The sequence below is a fragment of the Chiloscyllium plagiosum genome, unplaced genomic scaffold, assembly GCF_037043375.1.
Source record: "Chiloscyllium plagiosum isolate Xiang-an unplaced genomic scaffold, Cpla_swu_hap1 HiC_scaffold_8, whole genome shotgun sequence".
Lineage (NCBI taxonomy): Eukaryota > Metazoa > Chordata > Chondrichthyes > Orectolobiformes > Hemiscylliidae > Chiloscyllium > Chiloscyllium plagiosum.
Genome location: NW_028270146.1, coordinates 17,513,297 through 17,527,552, shown reverse-complemented (window position 1 = coordinate 17,527,552; position 14,256 = coordinate 17,513,297). Strand labels below are relative to the sequence as shown.

The 14,256-nt window shown below is 42.0% G+C and overlaps 1 protein-coding gene across 28 annotated transcripts in view; it reads left to right on the top strand.

Annotated features, from left to right (window-relative positions):
* LOC122553369 (neurexin-3) overlaps positions 1–14,256 on the top strand; it is a 2,038,938-nt gene that overhangs the window by 558,875 nt on the left and 1,465,807 nt on the right. For 21 of the 28 annotated variants that reach the window (XR_015757834.1, XR_015757833.1, XR_015757835.1 and 18 more), the window contains 2 exons: positions 11,947–12,248; positions 13,830–13,853. Coding sequence is in view for 23 of the 28 variants with exons in the window: in XM_087989624.1 (XP_087845750.1) it covers positions 11,947–12,248; positions 13,830–13,853 (326 nt within the window). In the remaining 5 variants the exon portion in view is untranslated. The remainder of the gene's footprint in view (positions 1–11,946; positions 12,249–13,829; positions 13,854–14,256) is intronic. The other 7 variants (XM_087989625.1, XM_087989614.1, XM_043697010.2 and 4 more) reach the window with 1 other exon arrangement.

Sequence of the window (14,256 nt, the reverse complement as noted above, 5' to 3'; positions counted from 1 at the left end):
CCATAGTTTCATCACATATTTTGCACATTACTAAAGGAACAGGTCAGGAGAAAGGAGCTTCTGATCAGTGTTTAATTAGCAGTAAGATGGGCACTGTGTAATGGTAGCATTTAATGTTTCTACTGAGGGACTGTCACTGCAAGTTTGTATCACCCGATTCGAGCAGTCTCTGGTCCAGCAACCTCTGTATTCTGACACCCTCAGTATTTCCATGCTCTCCCTTGTGGCTCTGTCATGATATCCTCATGTCCAGCAAAGGCCCAGTTCCAAGGCTTGCCGAATTTGCAGATACAACCTGTGTCCCACATTTCAGCTGAAATTGGCTTCATTTATGGATTTCCTTGTATGTATTAATAAGAGAACTAGTGTCATCCTAAATACTTAATCAGTCTGAGCTTAACTCACAGAACTGAATGTAAATGTTCTCAAAATGAACATTCAAAGCCGAACCAAAATTCCCCCTTTTCTCGACTTTCCTCTTTAAAATTCTTTAAAAACCTCTTTTTGCCTTTTATTGCCTACCTCTGCCAGACCAGGTCATCATCGGACTGGCTGTGTGTGTGTTCAGTGGATGACACTGTTTCCAACAAATCTAACATTTGAGGGGACACCTCCCCATTATTCCCCTCCGGGGACTTGTGCATATATGTTCCCGTGACAACATTTGAAGCCAAAGCTCTATATCAGATGTATATAAATGATTCCCATGTCATTGTTGGGAAGGAGAGCTTGGATTGGAGAGGAGATGGGGTCGTGGAGCAAGGGGTTTGAGAGGGAGGGGTTTCTCTGACCAAGACTTGTCACTTACCAATATCGCAATGTCCAAATGCTCTCGTCATTTCCAACTTCACACATGACAGTGTTGGAGGGTGGGCGCTGGGCAACACTTCCAAAGTGCTCCATTGGCTGTAGAGTGCTCCATTGGCTGTAAAGTGCTTTGTAAAGTCCTGATTCATGACAGGCTGCATATAAGTGCAAACCAAACAGCTCTTTCTTTGTGTGAAATTATTCTTTGGACATGGATGGGTATAGCTCCAACAATACTCAAGAAGCTTGACACCATTCAAAGCAGCCTGCTTGATTGGCACCACATCCACAAACTTTCACTGTCCATCACCAACACCCAGTAGCAGCAATGTGTACCATCTACAGGATGCAGACGTTTGTGAGGCTACAAAAGCAGCTTCAACCAAACCCACAACCACTTCATCTGGAAGGACAAAGGCACCAGATACATGAGAACACCACTACCTCCAATTTGCCCTCCAAGCCACTCACCATCCTGCCCTGGAAAATATGTCCCTATTTCTTCACTGTCGCTAATTCACTGTCAAATTCCCTAATGGCTTTGTGGGTCTACCTACAGCACATGGACTGAAGCAGCTCAAGGGCAACTCAAGGGCAACTAGAGACCCTTGAGAAATAATAAATACTGGCCCAGCTAGCAATGCATGCATCCCATTAAAAACAACAATTTCATTTTTTGAATAGCTAATAGGGATGGGAAGCCAGCTAAATAAATGGAAAATAACCGTTGCTGCTTTCTTTTTGAAATGCCCACCTTCAGTGATGCTGCATGGATAATTTTCTTTTACGTTATAATTACGGCTTCTTCAAGTTACATTTATCTGTTTACTTTCATGCTGTATTATGAATCGCTCCTTGGCATTTCGGTGGTATTTAGCACAGATTGCTTGCCTTTTCTTTTCTGCCTATTATTATTTGTTTAAAAAAATACCTTCAGTGAACAAAGGTGAGATCACTAATAAAATAATTTCATTCAAGCATAGTTGAAGGAAAATGTGTCGCTAATCTGTCGGCATCTGAAGAGGAAAGTATTTATTAGCATTTGAATGCGAGCTTTCATCCAAACAGGAGAATACCAAAAGGCATTCTGTGTGCACTCTCTGACGTGGACACTCGATGTGATATCTGATGTTTAAAATAAAATATCTGAACATGACGACAGGAGGAGCTGGAGTGCTGCCTCCCAATTACCTCACGCCCTTTCCTCCCCCCAACCTCCTGCCTCCTTCTGCACACCCCTCAATCTCTCTGATCAATTCCCTGATCTATTACCTTGCTCCAACAATCACTCCCCACCATCCATTCCCTCCAACCATTCCCTACAATTACTCATCTCCTCGATTTCCTACAGTGTGGAAGCAGGCGATTTGGCCCATTGAGTCCACACTGACCCTTCGAAGAGCATCCCACCGAGATCGATCCTATAACGTTGTATATCCCATGGCTAATCCAACTAGCCTGCACATCCCTGGACACTGTGGGCAATTTAACATGGTCAATCCATCTAACCTGCACATCATTGGGAGACAACCGGAGCATCCAGAGCAAACCCACGCAGACACGGGGAGAATGTGCAAACTCCACACAGACAGTCACCCGAGGCTGGAATCAAATCCAGCTCCTGGTGCTGTGAGGCAGCAGTGCTAACCACTGAGCCACCATGCCACTTGCACTCCTGCAATCACCCAAATCCTCCCCCTCACCCAGGTCCCTCACCTCCACCCTCTCACCCCCCACACACAGTCATAGAGTCATAGAGATGTACAGCATGGAAACAGACCCTTTGGTCCAACCCATCCATGCTGACCAGATATCCCAACCCAATCTAGTCCCACCTGCCAGCACCCGACCCATATCCCTCCAAACCCTTCCTATTCATATACCCATTCAAATGCCTCTTAAATGTTGCAATTGTTCCAGCCTCCACCACTTCGTCTGGCAGCTCATTCCATACACGTACCACCCTCTGTGTGAAAACGTTGCCCCTTAGGTCTCTTTTATATCTTTTCCCTCTCACCCTAAACCTATGCCCTCTAGTTCTGGACTCCACGACCCCAGGGAAAAGATTTTGCCTATTTATCCTATCCATGCCCTTCATAATTTTGTAAACCTTTATAAGGTCACCCCTCAGCCTCCAACGCTCCAGGGAAAACAGCGCCAGCCTGTTCAGCCTCTCCCTGTAGCTCAAATCCTCCAACCCTGGCAACATCCTTGTAAATCTTTTCTGAACCCTTTCAAATTTCACAACATCCAGAGTTGCATGATGTTCTAAGGGAATGCCTATTATTTCAATGAGTATGTCTTATGCCCCCTGTTTCTAGCACAAATGGAGAACAATGAACTCAATAAAGAAGGAGGTGAAAGCTTATCAGGGTAGGTGGGATTGTGGACTGACTAGAACAGCCATGATGTTATTAAATTTACAACGACATTACCGGAACAGGAGGGCTTGCTTTATAAGGGGAAGCTGGATAGGGTGGGACACTTTGGAGTGTCGGAGGTTGAAAGGCGACCTTATAGAGATTTATAAAATCATGAGGGGCATTGATAGGGTGAATAGCAAAGGTCTTTTCTCTTGGGTAGGTGAGTTATAACCCAGAAGGCATAAGCTTAAGGTGAGGGGGAAAGATTTAAAAGGAACCTGAGAAGCAATGTTTTCATGCAGAGGATGATGCATGTAACGATCTGCCAGAGGAAGTGGTGGAGGCTGGTATAATTACAACATTTAACAGGCAACCAGATGGGTATAAGAAGAGAAAGGGTTTAGAGGAATACGGGCCAAGTGCTGGCAAATGGGACTAGATTTAGTTTGGATATCTGGTCAACATGAATGAGTTGGACTGAGGTGGTGGAGGTGGGTACAATTACAACATTTAAAAAATGTTTGGACAGGTACGCAAAATGGAAAAAGCTTTGAGGGAGATGGGCCAAATGCAGTCAAATGGGACTAGTTTAATTTGGGATACCTGGTTGGTCTAGCCAAGTTGGACTGAAGGATCTGTTTCCATGTTTTATGACTCTACGACTGTATGCCTATATGAATGGTGAAGCAGGCTTGATGGGCTGAATGGCCTCCTCTTGCTTCTAATTCACACGGTTTGTATGGAAAGCACTGCCTGAAAGAGCAGTGGAAATAGATTCAACAATAACTCTCAAAAAGGTAATTGGATAAATACTTGAAAAGTTTAATTTGTAAGACTTTATTAAAAGGGGAGACTAGGCCCAAAAATTCTGAGTAACTAACTGAGGGATTTGTGATGGAGAATGATGGTGACTAGCTATTTTTCTGACTGGAAGGGGAAGTTTGCTGTGCCCCTCTCTTCTGCATCTCAATACCTCCATCACTCTCCATCCAGGGTTGGTACTTGGATCATTGCATTTCTTGTATTACATTAACAATCCAGACCTAGGAGTACAGTTGCAAACTTTGGAGAGAGATGGGTAGGTGATGGTCTTCTCTTGTATCTGCTGCCTTCGTATGACAGTGGTCCTGAGTTTGGATTGGTACTGTTTCGAGGATAGTAATGAGGTCAGCCAGCAGGGCCTCATGGAATATGAAATCCCTGACTGTTACTGTTAAACTAATCCAATCAGGGAACCCTAGCTGACATAAAAGAGTGATTGTTGGGAATATTAAGACACTGAATGCCGGACTTAATGAGAGGCAGTGCTATTGTCAAAGGTTATACATTTGTGAATAAATTGTGATTGGTGATGGGTTGCTGATCTCTGAAGGGTTATTTCAGTTGTGGGCACAAGAAAAGTTGGGGGCGCTCTCACAACTCCTTGAAAATGTAGGGGAGATGGAAAGGCAGTAAAGAAACTGTGTGGGACTACCTAGTTTTATTAAATCTGGGTGCTGAATACAAAAGCTGTGCTTTACCATTTACCTTATGGGCTGTCCACATTAGTGGAACTAAATAGAGTTAATGTTCATGTTAAATTAGCTCCACCTATTCTATTAGATCTGTGTGTGTCTACTGCAGTTTTGGAGGGCACATGTCTATCTGCATCAGCTTCCCAAGGCCCGAGTCATTATGCCTGATCAAATGTAGCTGTACATATTGCTATTGTACAGTGAATATAGAAATATATAGAGAAATATATATTGTTATATAGAAATGTTGTCTCTTCTGCAGATTTACTAGTCATCAGACAGGCCCAAGATAAAGCAGGATTGGCATCAACAAACTACCTCAAACAGCCCATACCCAGTATCATGTACTGGTAGTGGCGACAAATACCAAAAAGTGTCAGGAGTGTTCATCTGGGAACATACCACTGGATCTTAGCTGGAATACCATGCACAGCTTAGGATGCTTTGGAAGGAAATAATGGACAGAGTGATCTCTCTCTCTCTCTCTCTTTCCTTCTCTGTCTCTCGTGATTCTATGACTATCTAATGACAAATCCTGACCGATCTTTCTCCTGGTGTTTGATTAGTAAAGTTTTATTACACCACATATAGTGCTTGGGTGTTCTGAAGGAAAATAAAGGCTGACATTCAAACCTGCAGTTAATATTGGCACAGAATTTGCCTTGGGAGTTTTGCAGAAGATAATGTTATACAGTGAATAGCATCTGCAGTTTGTTTGATTAACTGAAGAAGAATGGAAGTCTTTTTGCATGTACAAACTGGCAGCATGCCTCTACTGCTTCCTTTAAGATTAAGAGATGAAGTCCCTTTATGAAACATTTCTGATTTCTGATCTAGTAGTTGCCACATGAAACTGACATTAATAAGACACTGCGCCACACTTCCTCAGCCTGATTTGTATTACAAAGAAGATCAAGCAATGTGATGTTCATTATTATATGAGTACATTGGCAAGGCAAGGTTTCTGTGTCAATTTGTGCAACTGACAACCTGGATTCCCAGTGCAACATCACAGACTGGCTTGTTCTTTCTTTGAAAGAGGAACTTAAGATTTCAGTAAGTGGCCCAAGTCATTTGGTTCTGACAGACAGTTTTGATGGGCAGTTTGGAATTAATCTTTTAGCTGATTTGTTGCTTTGCAAAACTAAAAGCGAATTGTCACCTAATTCTTAAAATTACCTCACTTCGATATGTGGAGAAACCACTGAATGTTTGTACATTGCATGACTGCTGGAGAAGTATTTGCAGTAGGGAAACAAGGCAGTCAGTCCAACAGGGCTCCAGAGTTTATGGTCGTTCTGAGCCCCTTCCACCCTGTTTCATCTCACCCGTGCTGCTGCTCGGAGTGGAACCCCAGGAGTTTGATACATTGGCAGTGACAGACTGATGACAGTCAAACTGTGATGACAGTGACAGTCCACTTGTAGGAAACTGAATGTGCACAGGAAGGGACTTATTGATCCATGAGCACAATGAATGCATCTTGTTTAGTCAAAGCTGACCCGTCTGAACAGGTTAGAATAAATTGCATAACATCCACCCACCCCTATATAGTGTGACATTTCAGGCTTTGAAATAGACATTAACATGTTTGGGAGACATTATTCATTGAATGCTGCTACTCCCATCATCTCCTGAAGCAAGTTCAGCCCAATTAATTTGTCTATTTATAACCTAAACCACCCCTACCATGTAAACAGGTGTACTTTTAATTGGTAATGTATGTTACTGTAATTACGTTGAAGAAAATTCTCCCTAATACACACTATAATCTTTTCAATTTGTTTTAAATGATACAAACAAGTTGCAATTAAGAGTAGAACAATTTTTTGGTTGTTCCAATGATTTATGCTTCTGATGTGTATGTAACAGGAACATCTATGTTGTGTAGAAATTTTTCAAAGATCCTAAGGTAGCACCTTCCTAACCCACGGCCACTTCCATTCGGAAGGATAAGGACAGCAGGTAGAGTCATAGTCATAGAGTCTTACAGCACAGAAACAGACCCTTTGGTCCAACCAGTCCATGGTCATAGAGTCATACAGCACAGAAACAGACCCTTTGGTCCAACTAGCCCATAGTCATAGAGTCATACAGCACAGAAACAGACCCTTCGGTCCAATCAGTCCAGGCCAACAGTAATCCCATGGAATACATGGGAACACCCCCCACCTGCAAATTCTCTTCCAAGCCACTCACCATCCTAACTTTGACATATATTGCTATTCATTCACTGTTGCTGGGTAAAAATCCTGGAATTCTATCCCTAACAACATTGTGGGAGTAATTACACAATGTGGACTGTAGGGATTCAATAAGGCGGTTCACAGCCACCTTCCCAAGTGCAATTAGGGACAAATAAATTCTGACCCATCCAGCGATTCACAATTCCCTCGAGTGAATTTTTAAAAATCTGATGTTCAGATGCTCTATCAGAGATAATGAATATATATAGAAACGAGAGACTCACAAGGAATTCCCGAACTTGTACAGTACCTGCACATTAGAATATTACAGTCATTCAATAAGGCGGTTCACAGCCACCTTCCCAAGTGCAATTAGGGACAAATAAATTCTGACCCATGATTCTAAAGTGGAGAAATGAGGGATAGAACTAAACCTGAAGGGAAGGACATGTTTTTACTTTATTTGTTGCGCTCTGTGAGTGGTACAGGATAAAATAGCTCCACAGAGGCCAGTATCCTGTCACCAAGTCAGCCTTTATTCATATATGGAGAGTCCTTGACACTGATCCTCAGAGTGGCAGGATGTCTGACACTCCTGTTTATATTTGTCAGTCAGGGCGCCCTGATTGAACCAGGTTAACAGCCCCAATCAGGGAACTCATATTCTATGAAGTCCGGATTAGAGTGGTGCTGGAAAATCGCAGCAGGTCAGGCAGCATCAAAGGAGCAGGAAAGTCAATGTGTCGGGCATTTGGATTCCTGATGAAGGGCTTTTGCCTGAAACATCGATTTTCCTGCTCCTCGGATGCTGCGTGACCCTGATGTGGTTTTCCAGCACCACTCTAATATTGACTCTGATTTCCAGCATCTGCAGTCCTCACTTTTGCCTCTATGAAGTCCAGCTGACTGACCTCGTTACAATCACTACAAGGGATATCTGAGCATTTACTAATATGCATATTTCATGGGATTTTACAGCTTTGGAGTCTTGGAGCTTGTAGTGAACAGTAAAGTACATTAGAAATAAGAATAGAAAAACTGCCTTTGCCTCCTCTTGTGTTGAGGTCCGGTATCACAGAGAGGCAGAACCATCTAGAAGGTCAGACATTGTGTGCAGATTCAATCAGAGTGGAAGTGCTCTGTTAATATAATGGTCTCCAAAGCAGCTAGGGCTGGGGACAAAAGTCTTAAGTCGCTTAGAAAACAGTTCCAGAAGCAGATGAACGCTAGAAGCTGAGGTAACGGAAAACCCATGTGTTTCGTCTGAAAGTTTTTAAAAGACAGTAAGAAGAAAGCTCCTGAGTCATGGCAACGAAACAAGAAACTTTGAACTTTAAATTGGAGGGTTTGAGCGACAGGGAGAGGCTGAATAGGCTGGGGCTATTTTCCCTGGGGCATCGAAGGCTGAGATGTGACCTCATAGAAGTTTATAAAATCATGAGGGGCATGGATAGGGTATGTAGAAAAGGTATTTTTCTCAGGGTAGGGGAATCTAAAACTAGAGGATGTAGGTTTAAGATGAGAGGGGAAAGATTTTAAAAGTACCTGTGGGACAACCTTTTCATGCAGCAGGTGGTGCATGTATGAAACGAGCTTCCAGAGGAAATGGTGGAGGCTGGTACAATCACAATATTTTAAAGACATCTGGATGCGTACATGAATAGGAAGGGTTTAGAGTGATATGGACCAAGTGCTGGCAAATGGGACTAGATGTCTGGTTGGCATGGGCAAGGGTCTGTTTCCATGCTGTACATCTCTATGACTCTAAAGGTTGATCTTTCACTGATCTTTCAGTGTTTCTAAGGTTATTGCAGAGAGTAAAAGGGATGAAACTTTCTTTCTGACATTTGTAACAAAACCATTGCAAAACATTCTTCATTATAATAATATAGATCTTTTTTCCTTTTTCTGTCTAAGAAACCTGATATAATTTTGTTAGAATTGCATTGGCAGACTCTTGTAGATATATTCAGTGACTGACTACTACAGTGTACAAAGATCGAGAATACCCAGTGGAGGACCTATCAAACCAGATCTCACCGTGGGATCTGACTTGTCCAGTGTAACCGTCAGCTGGGGTTCTAACAGTATCAAAAGAGAAAATGGGATCTGGGATCTGATTTTGGATATAGGTTTGCTCTCTGAGCTTCATTTCCAGACATTTCGTTACCTTACTAGGTAACATCTTCAGTGGGCCTCAGGCAAAACAATGCTGAAAATTCCTGCTTTCTATTTATAGTTTGGTTTTCTTTGGGTTGATGATGCCATTTCCTGTGGTGATGTTATTTCCTGTGGTGAAGTCATTTCCTGTTCCTTTTCTCAAGGGGTGGTAGATGGGGTCTAACTCGATGTGTTTGTTGATAGAGTTCCGGTTGGAATGCCATGCTTCTAGGAATTATTGTGCGTGTCTTTGTTTGGCTTGTCCTAGGATGGATGTGTTGTCCCAGCCAAAGTGGTGTCCTACCTCCTCCATATGTGAGGATACTAATGATAGAGGGTCATTTCTTTTTGTGGCTAGTTGGTGTTCCTGGTGTATCCTGGTGGCTAGTTTTCTGCCTATTTGTCCAATATAGTGTTTGTTACCGTCTTTGCACGGTATTTTGTAATTTTTGCTTGTTATCTGTATAGGGTCTTTCAAGTTCATTAGTTGCTGTTTTAGTGTGTTGGTGGGTTTGTGGGCTACCATGATGCTAAGGGGTCTGAGTAGTCATGCAGACATTTCTTTGATGTAGGGGAGAGTGGCTAGGGTTTCTGGGTACGTCTGGGATCTGATGCTGGGCTGGACATCTGCCTTGTTTTACATGCGACACAATTCCTCCCCTCCCATGTGTTCAAACAAGTGAAAGGCGTCAGTAAAATTACCTCCAATTATTTTGCACATAGCCTATAGATTACTCGGCATGGTTTTTGATGATGACTTAGTAGCTAATTGAACATCACAGCAGTCTGTGCTGCTTTGCACAGGTTGGAACACTAGTGTTTTCCATCCAGATGGAGACTTTCCTCTCTCACTCCGAAAAAAGTTTGCTTTGTCAGTCTCAGTTCAGTCGTTAATGACTGTGCTTCTATCTCATAAATGATATGTAATAATAAAATCTGTTACATATCTGTGCAAAATTGAAGGTCATAGGTGGCCTGTGACAATGATTGTTTTGGATGATAGAAGTCTCACACTAAGGTGATATTTGAAGACAACCATCAGTCTCAGGTTGTAGGTGTCATTAACAAAGTCAAAGTCAAAAATGATGCACTTGTTGTGCATCATTGATTGTCCTTAAGATGCTGTTGGTGAGCCCCATCATGATGAAACCCAAAAGGAACTTGAGGGAGAATATTACATGATTTTGACCCAGCCACAATGCTGGGATGCCCATTTCTATTTAATTAAGGGTGGTGTGTGATAGAGTGCAACTCTTCGAGGAACTGATGACCTCATGCACCAGCTGTCTTTTCCCAACCAATGGATATACCCCTAATAGGGGAGTTCAGACCATCAGAACAAGAGATAAAGCTGGAATGGTTGCAAGTGGATGATCCAATCAGTCCTCACTCTGTAGGTCCCCAGCATCACAGATGCCAGTCTTCAACCAATTCATTTCATTTCATGTGATTGTAAGAAGTGGCTGAAGACACTGGAGACTACAAAGGCTATGGGTCTTGGCAATATTCTAGCAATGGTATAGAAGACCTTTGCTGTAAATCTAACTGTGCCCACTCTCCTCACTCCCCCAGCCAAGCTATTCCAGTACAGTCACATCTAACTGACAATGTGGAAAATTGCCCAGATATGTTCTGCCCACAAAAAGCAGGACATGCCCAACCTGACCAACTACTACCAAAGTAAGTCCATTGTCAATTTCCAGCAAAGAAGTGTTGTCAGCACTTGCAAAGGAATGAACAGCTTTATTGACACCCAGTTTGGATTCTACCAGGACCTTTCAGCTCCTGATCTCATTACAAACATGAATAAAAGAGTTAAGCTTGAGAGGTGAGATGTGAGTGAATGCCATCAAGGCAGCTTTTGACTGACGGATCATTCAGGATCCCAGACAAAATTGAAGCTCTTTCTTTATTATTCTCCCATGGAATGTGGGCATCACTGATTGGACTAGCATTTATTGCCCTTCCTTAATTGCATCCTTGTACTGACTGGCATGCTAGACCATTTCTGAGGGCAGTTAAGAGTTAACCACATTGCTGTGGGTCTGGTGTCACATGTCAGCCAGACCAGGTTAGAATTGCAGATTTCCATCCCTAAAGGGTATTACTGAACAAACTGGGGTTTTATGGCAATTGACAGAAATTACATGGTATTCATAAGACTATCTTTGAATTCCATATTTCTGTCAAATTCAAATTTTACCAGATTGTTGTGGTTTTCCACTGGTCACAGGCCTCCTGTCTGAAAAGCAACTCTCCACCACCACCCTCTGTCTTCTACCTTCCAGCCAGTTCTGCATCTATCACCATTCTGACTTGGAAATATATCCTTCGCTACCACTGCATAATTATTCTGTACCTCCCTTGGTAACAGGCCAGTACCAACTCCATGAACTGCAACATTTCAGGAAGGCAGCTCCCCACCTAAGGGTAATTAGGAATGGGCAGTCAATACTGGCCAGCGACAGCCATATCCCAGCAACAAATGATTTTTTAAAAAGTGGAGATTGTGAAGTTTGAGAGGTGTTGTTGGATTGCAGGGTGATTAAAGAAACTTTTCTCTCTGTAAAATCTATCCTGTATAAACTTTGGAAATGTTCAATGGCTAATAGCACGTGAACACAGTGGAAAATGGGTTCAATTCCTAGCCCTGTTATTGTTCACCTGGATGATCAGAGGGCAGAGTGCTGAGAGAAATGTAACTCACTGAATTCCAGGAAATTTGAAGCAAAACATATTTGTGATTGCATTTATTTTTGTTTTCCAGCTTGTATGTATTCTAACTTGGTATGTTTGAATGATAATTTGTTGGTGCTGATATCACCTTTTCTGAGCATTGCTATTGCTGTTAGTTTTCCCAAATAAGTAACATCCATTTTGTTTTTTCTCTGTTTTATTCTCCCTCTTGCTACACAGCCAGGGAAGACAACTCTGCAACATTCCGAGGATCTGAGTACTTCTGTTACGACCTATCCCAGAACCCTATCCAGAGCAGCAGCGATGAGATCACTTTGTCCTTCAAGACCTGGCAGCGGAACGGACTGATCCTGCACACAGGGAAGTCAGCTGACTATGTAAACCTAGCACTGAAAGATGGAGCAGTTTCACTAGTCATTAACCTGGGATCTGGCGCTTTTGAGGCGTTGGTTGAACCAGTAAATGGGAAGTTCAATGACAACGCCTGGCATGATGTCAAAGTGACACGCAATCTGCGACAGGTAATAGTGGAGGCGGACGCTAACTCTGCTCAAAGAAAACAAAGCCAAAAAAAAAAGAACAGGCAGGATGAGGAACGTTACAATGAGCTGGTCATGTTCACGTAAAAAAAAATACAACATGCAGGTCGCAGCTACCAGATCTGTTTATTCTTCCCCTCCCCACACTATCCCACCTAACCTTTACCTCCTTCCTTGAGAGAAAAAAAAATGCTGATGGTTTCTTTTGTAACCCTTCAAGCCTACTTGCTTTTGTTATATTTTCCGTTCTTTAAAATTCATTCCCAATTTAGTTTGTTCGGTGTCCTATCCTTGGAACTACTGGTGGCTTTAATTAATTTATTCTGTATTTGGTTCCCTCTGTTTTGCTTTAGCTTTGACTTTTGCTCCCCTTTTTCTACTTATTTCAATGTTCTGTGATACATTCTCTTATTATTTGTTAATTTAGTTGATTTAATCATTTTCATTAACTTACTAGTAAGGCTTAGTTTTTGGGCTGTAAGTTAGTATGCTGGAATATTTGTAAACTCTAGTGTTGTGTGTGGCTGGCTGAAGTTTTTTTCTCTTGTTTTATTTCCTGTGTATGTGAGAGACATTCTTAGCTCAGATTAGTGAATTAATTGCCCTTGTGTTGACCCTTTTACTTCATTCTTTGCTTCCTTAAGCAGACATCTCTGTCAGGGGCCCATGACTTTTCTTGATGGCTTTGGAAGACTGAATACTCCTGTTAATAATAACTTCACCCTGTAAAGGTCCCTGGACTAGTAACTCTGATATGATTTCTGCAGCAGCAGCGCTTCAAGATGTCAAGCCCGTTTATTATTACTGCATGGCAGTGTTGCTGTTGAACTTAAAAGGAGAGTCAGTACTTGTATTTCTGTCCAATGGTTAAATGTAGGGTGTTTTTCTTGTCTTTTTCTTCCTTGAGTGTCTCTGATAATAGGTTTGGATGTTGCATTGCTTCACCAAAAGAAAAATACTTGATGCAGTCAGGAACGGGGGTGGTTGGGAGTTTTGCCATTTACCTTTAAGTAACTGGGAGAATTGTTGAAGGGAGGAATGTTGTTGTAAAATAGGCCGTAATGTTTTCCAAAAGAACCCCCTGTCCACTAAGATTCACATTGGACTCACATTGAAGATGACTCAGTGACATCAACCTATAAAGCAAAGTCAGTTTTAGCAACCACTTCACGACTCACGAAAGTTCGGCTTAATTGTGGTAACGGTAATGTTTGTGACCAAATGTATGAAAATTAGCGTCCTTTCCTTATTTCAAAGACAAAAACAAAACAAAAAGTCACTATTTCATTGTTAAGTAATTGAAAAGAAAAGAGCTATTGAGAACCTTTTTACTCGTTTTTTGGTCTGCTTTGGTCCTGTAGAATTTGTTTGCATCTTCTCTATATGTCGATGACACGCTTTAAAAAGAAAAACTAACACTGATCATTCATGGAATGTGTCATTTTACTAACCGTTACCTAACCAACTAATGTACTAACACCCTAATTATCATCATGTTTTATTTTAAGTAACAATCGTTCTGTTCACAATTTTTAATTTCCTTTCTTCCCCTTTTCCGCAAAGCACTCAGGCATTGGACACGCTATGGTAAACAAACTACATTGTCTGGTAGATATCATTCTTATTGTCTCTTTTTTTGGGTTTGCCGTGTGTTCCCCTCTTCCCCTCCTCCTTTTTCTTTTGTTCATTGTCGACACCTTTACAATGAGGAAATGGGGTTGGTATTTCACTGCTTACTTCAGTCACTTTTTTTTTCCCTTTTGTTTCCATTTTTGTTTCCTTCCCCTCACCACGACTAGTTTGCTTTGTTTGGTTTCCAGTTTCTCTCCTTTTTTTTTCTCTTTACTCTACCAAGTACTTAGTTCAGACCATCGTAGGGCCTTTAGATGAAAGAACGAGCCTCTGCACTTCTTGGTGGTGGCTGTCGGCCAACTGGCAGGAGTCCAGACATCCTAAGAGTGGGCTCTGCCATTTTCTTTCTGTACATAGT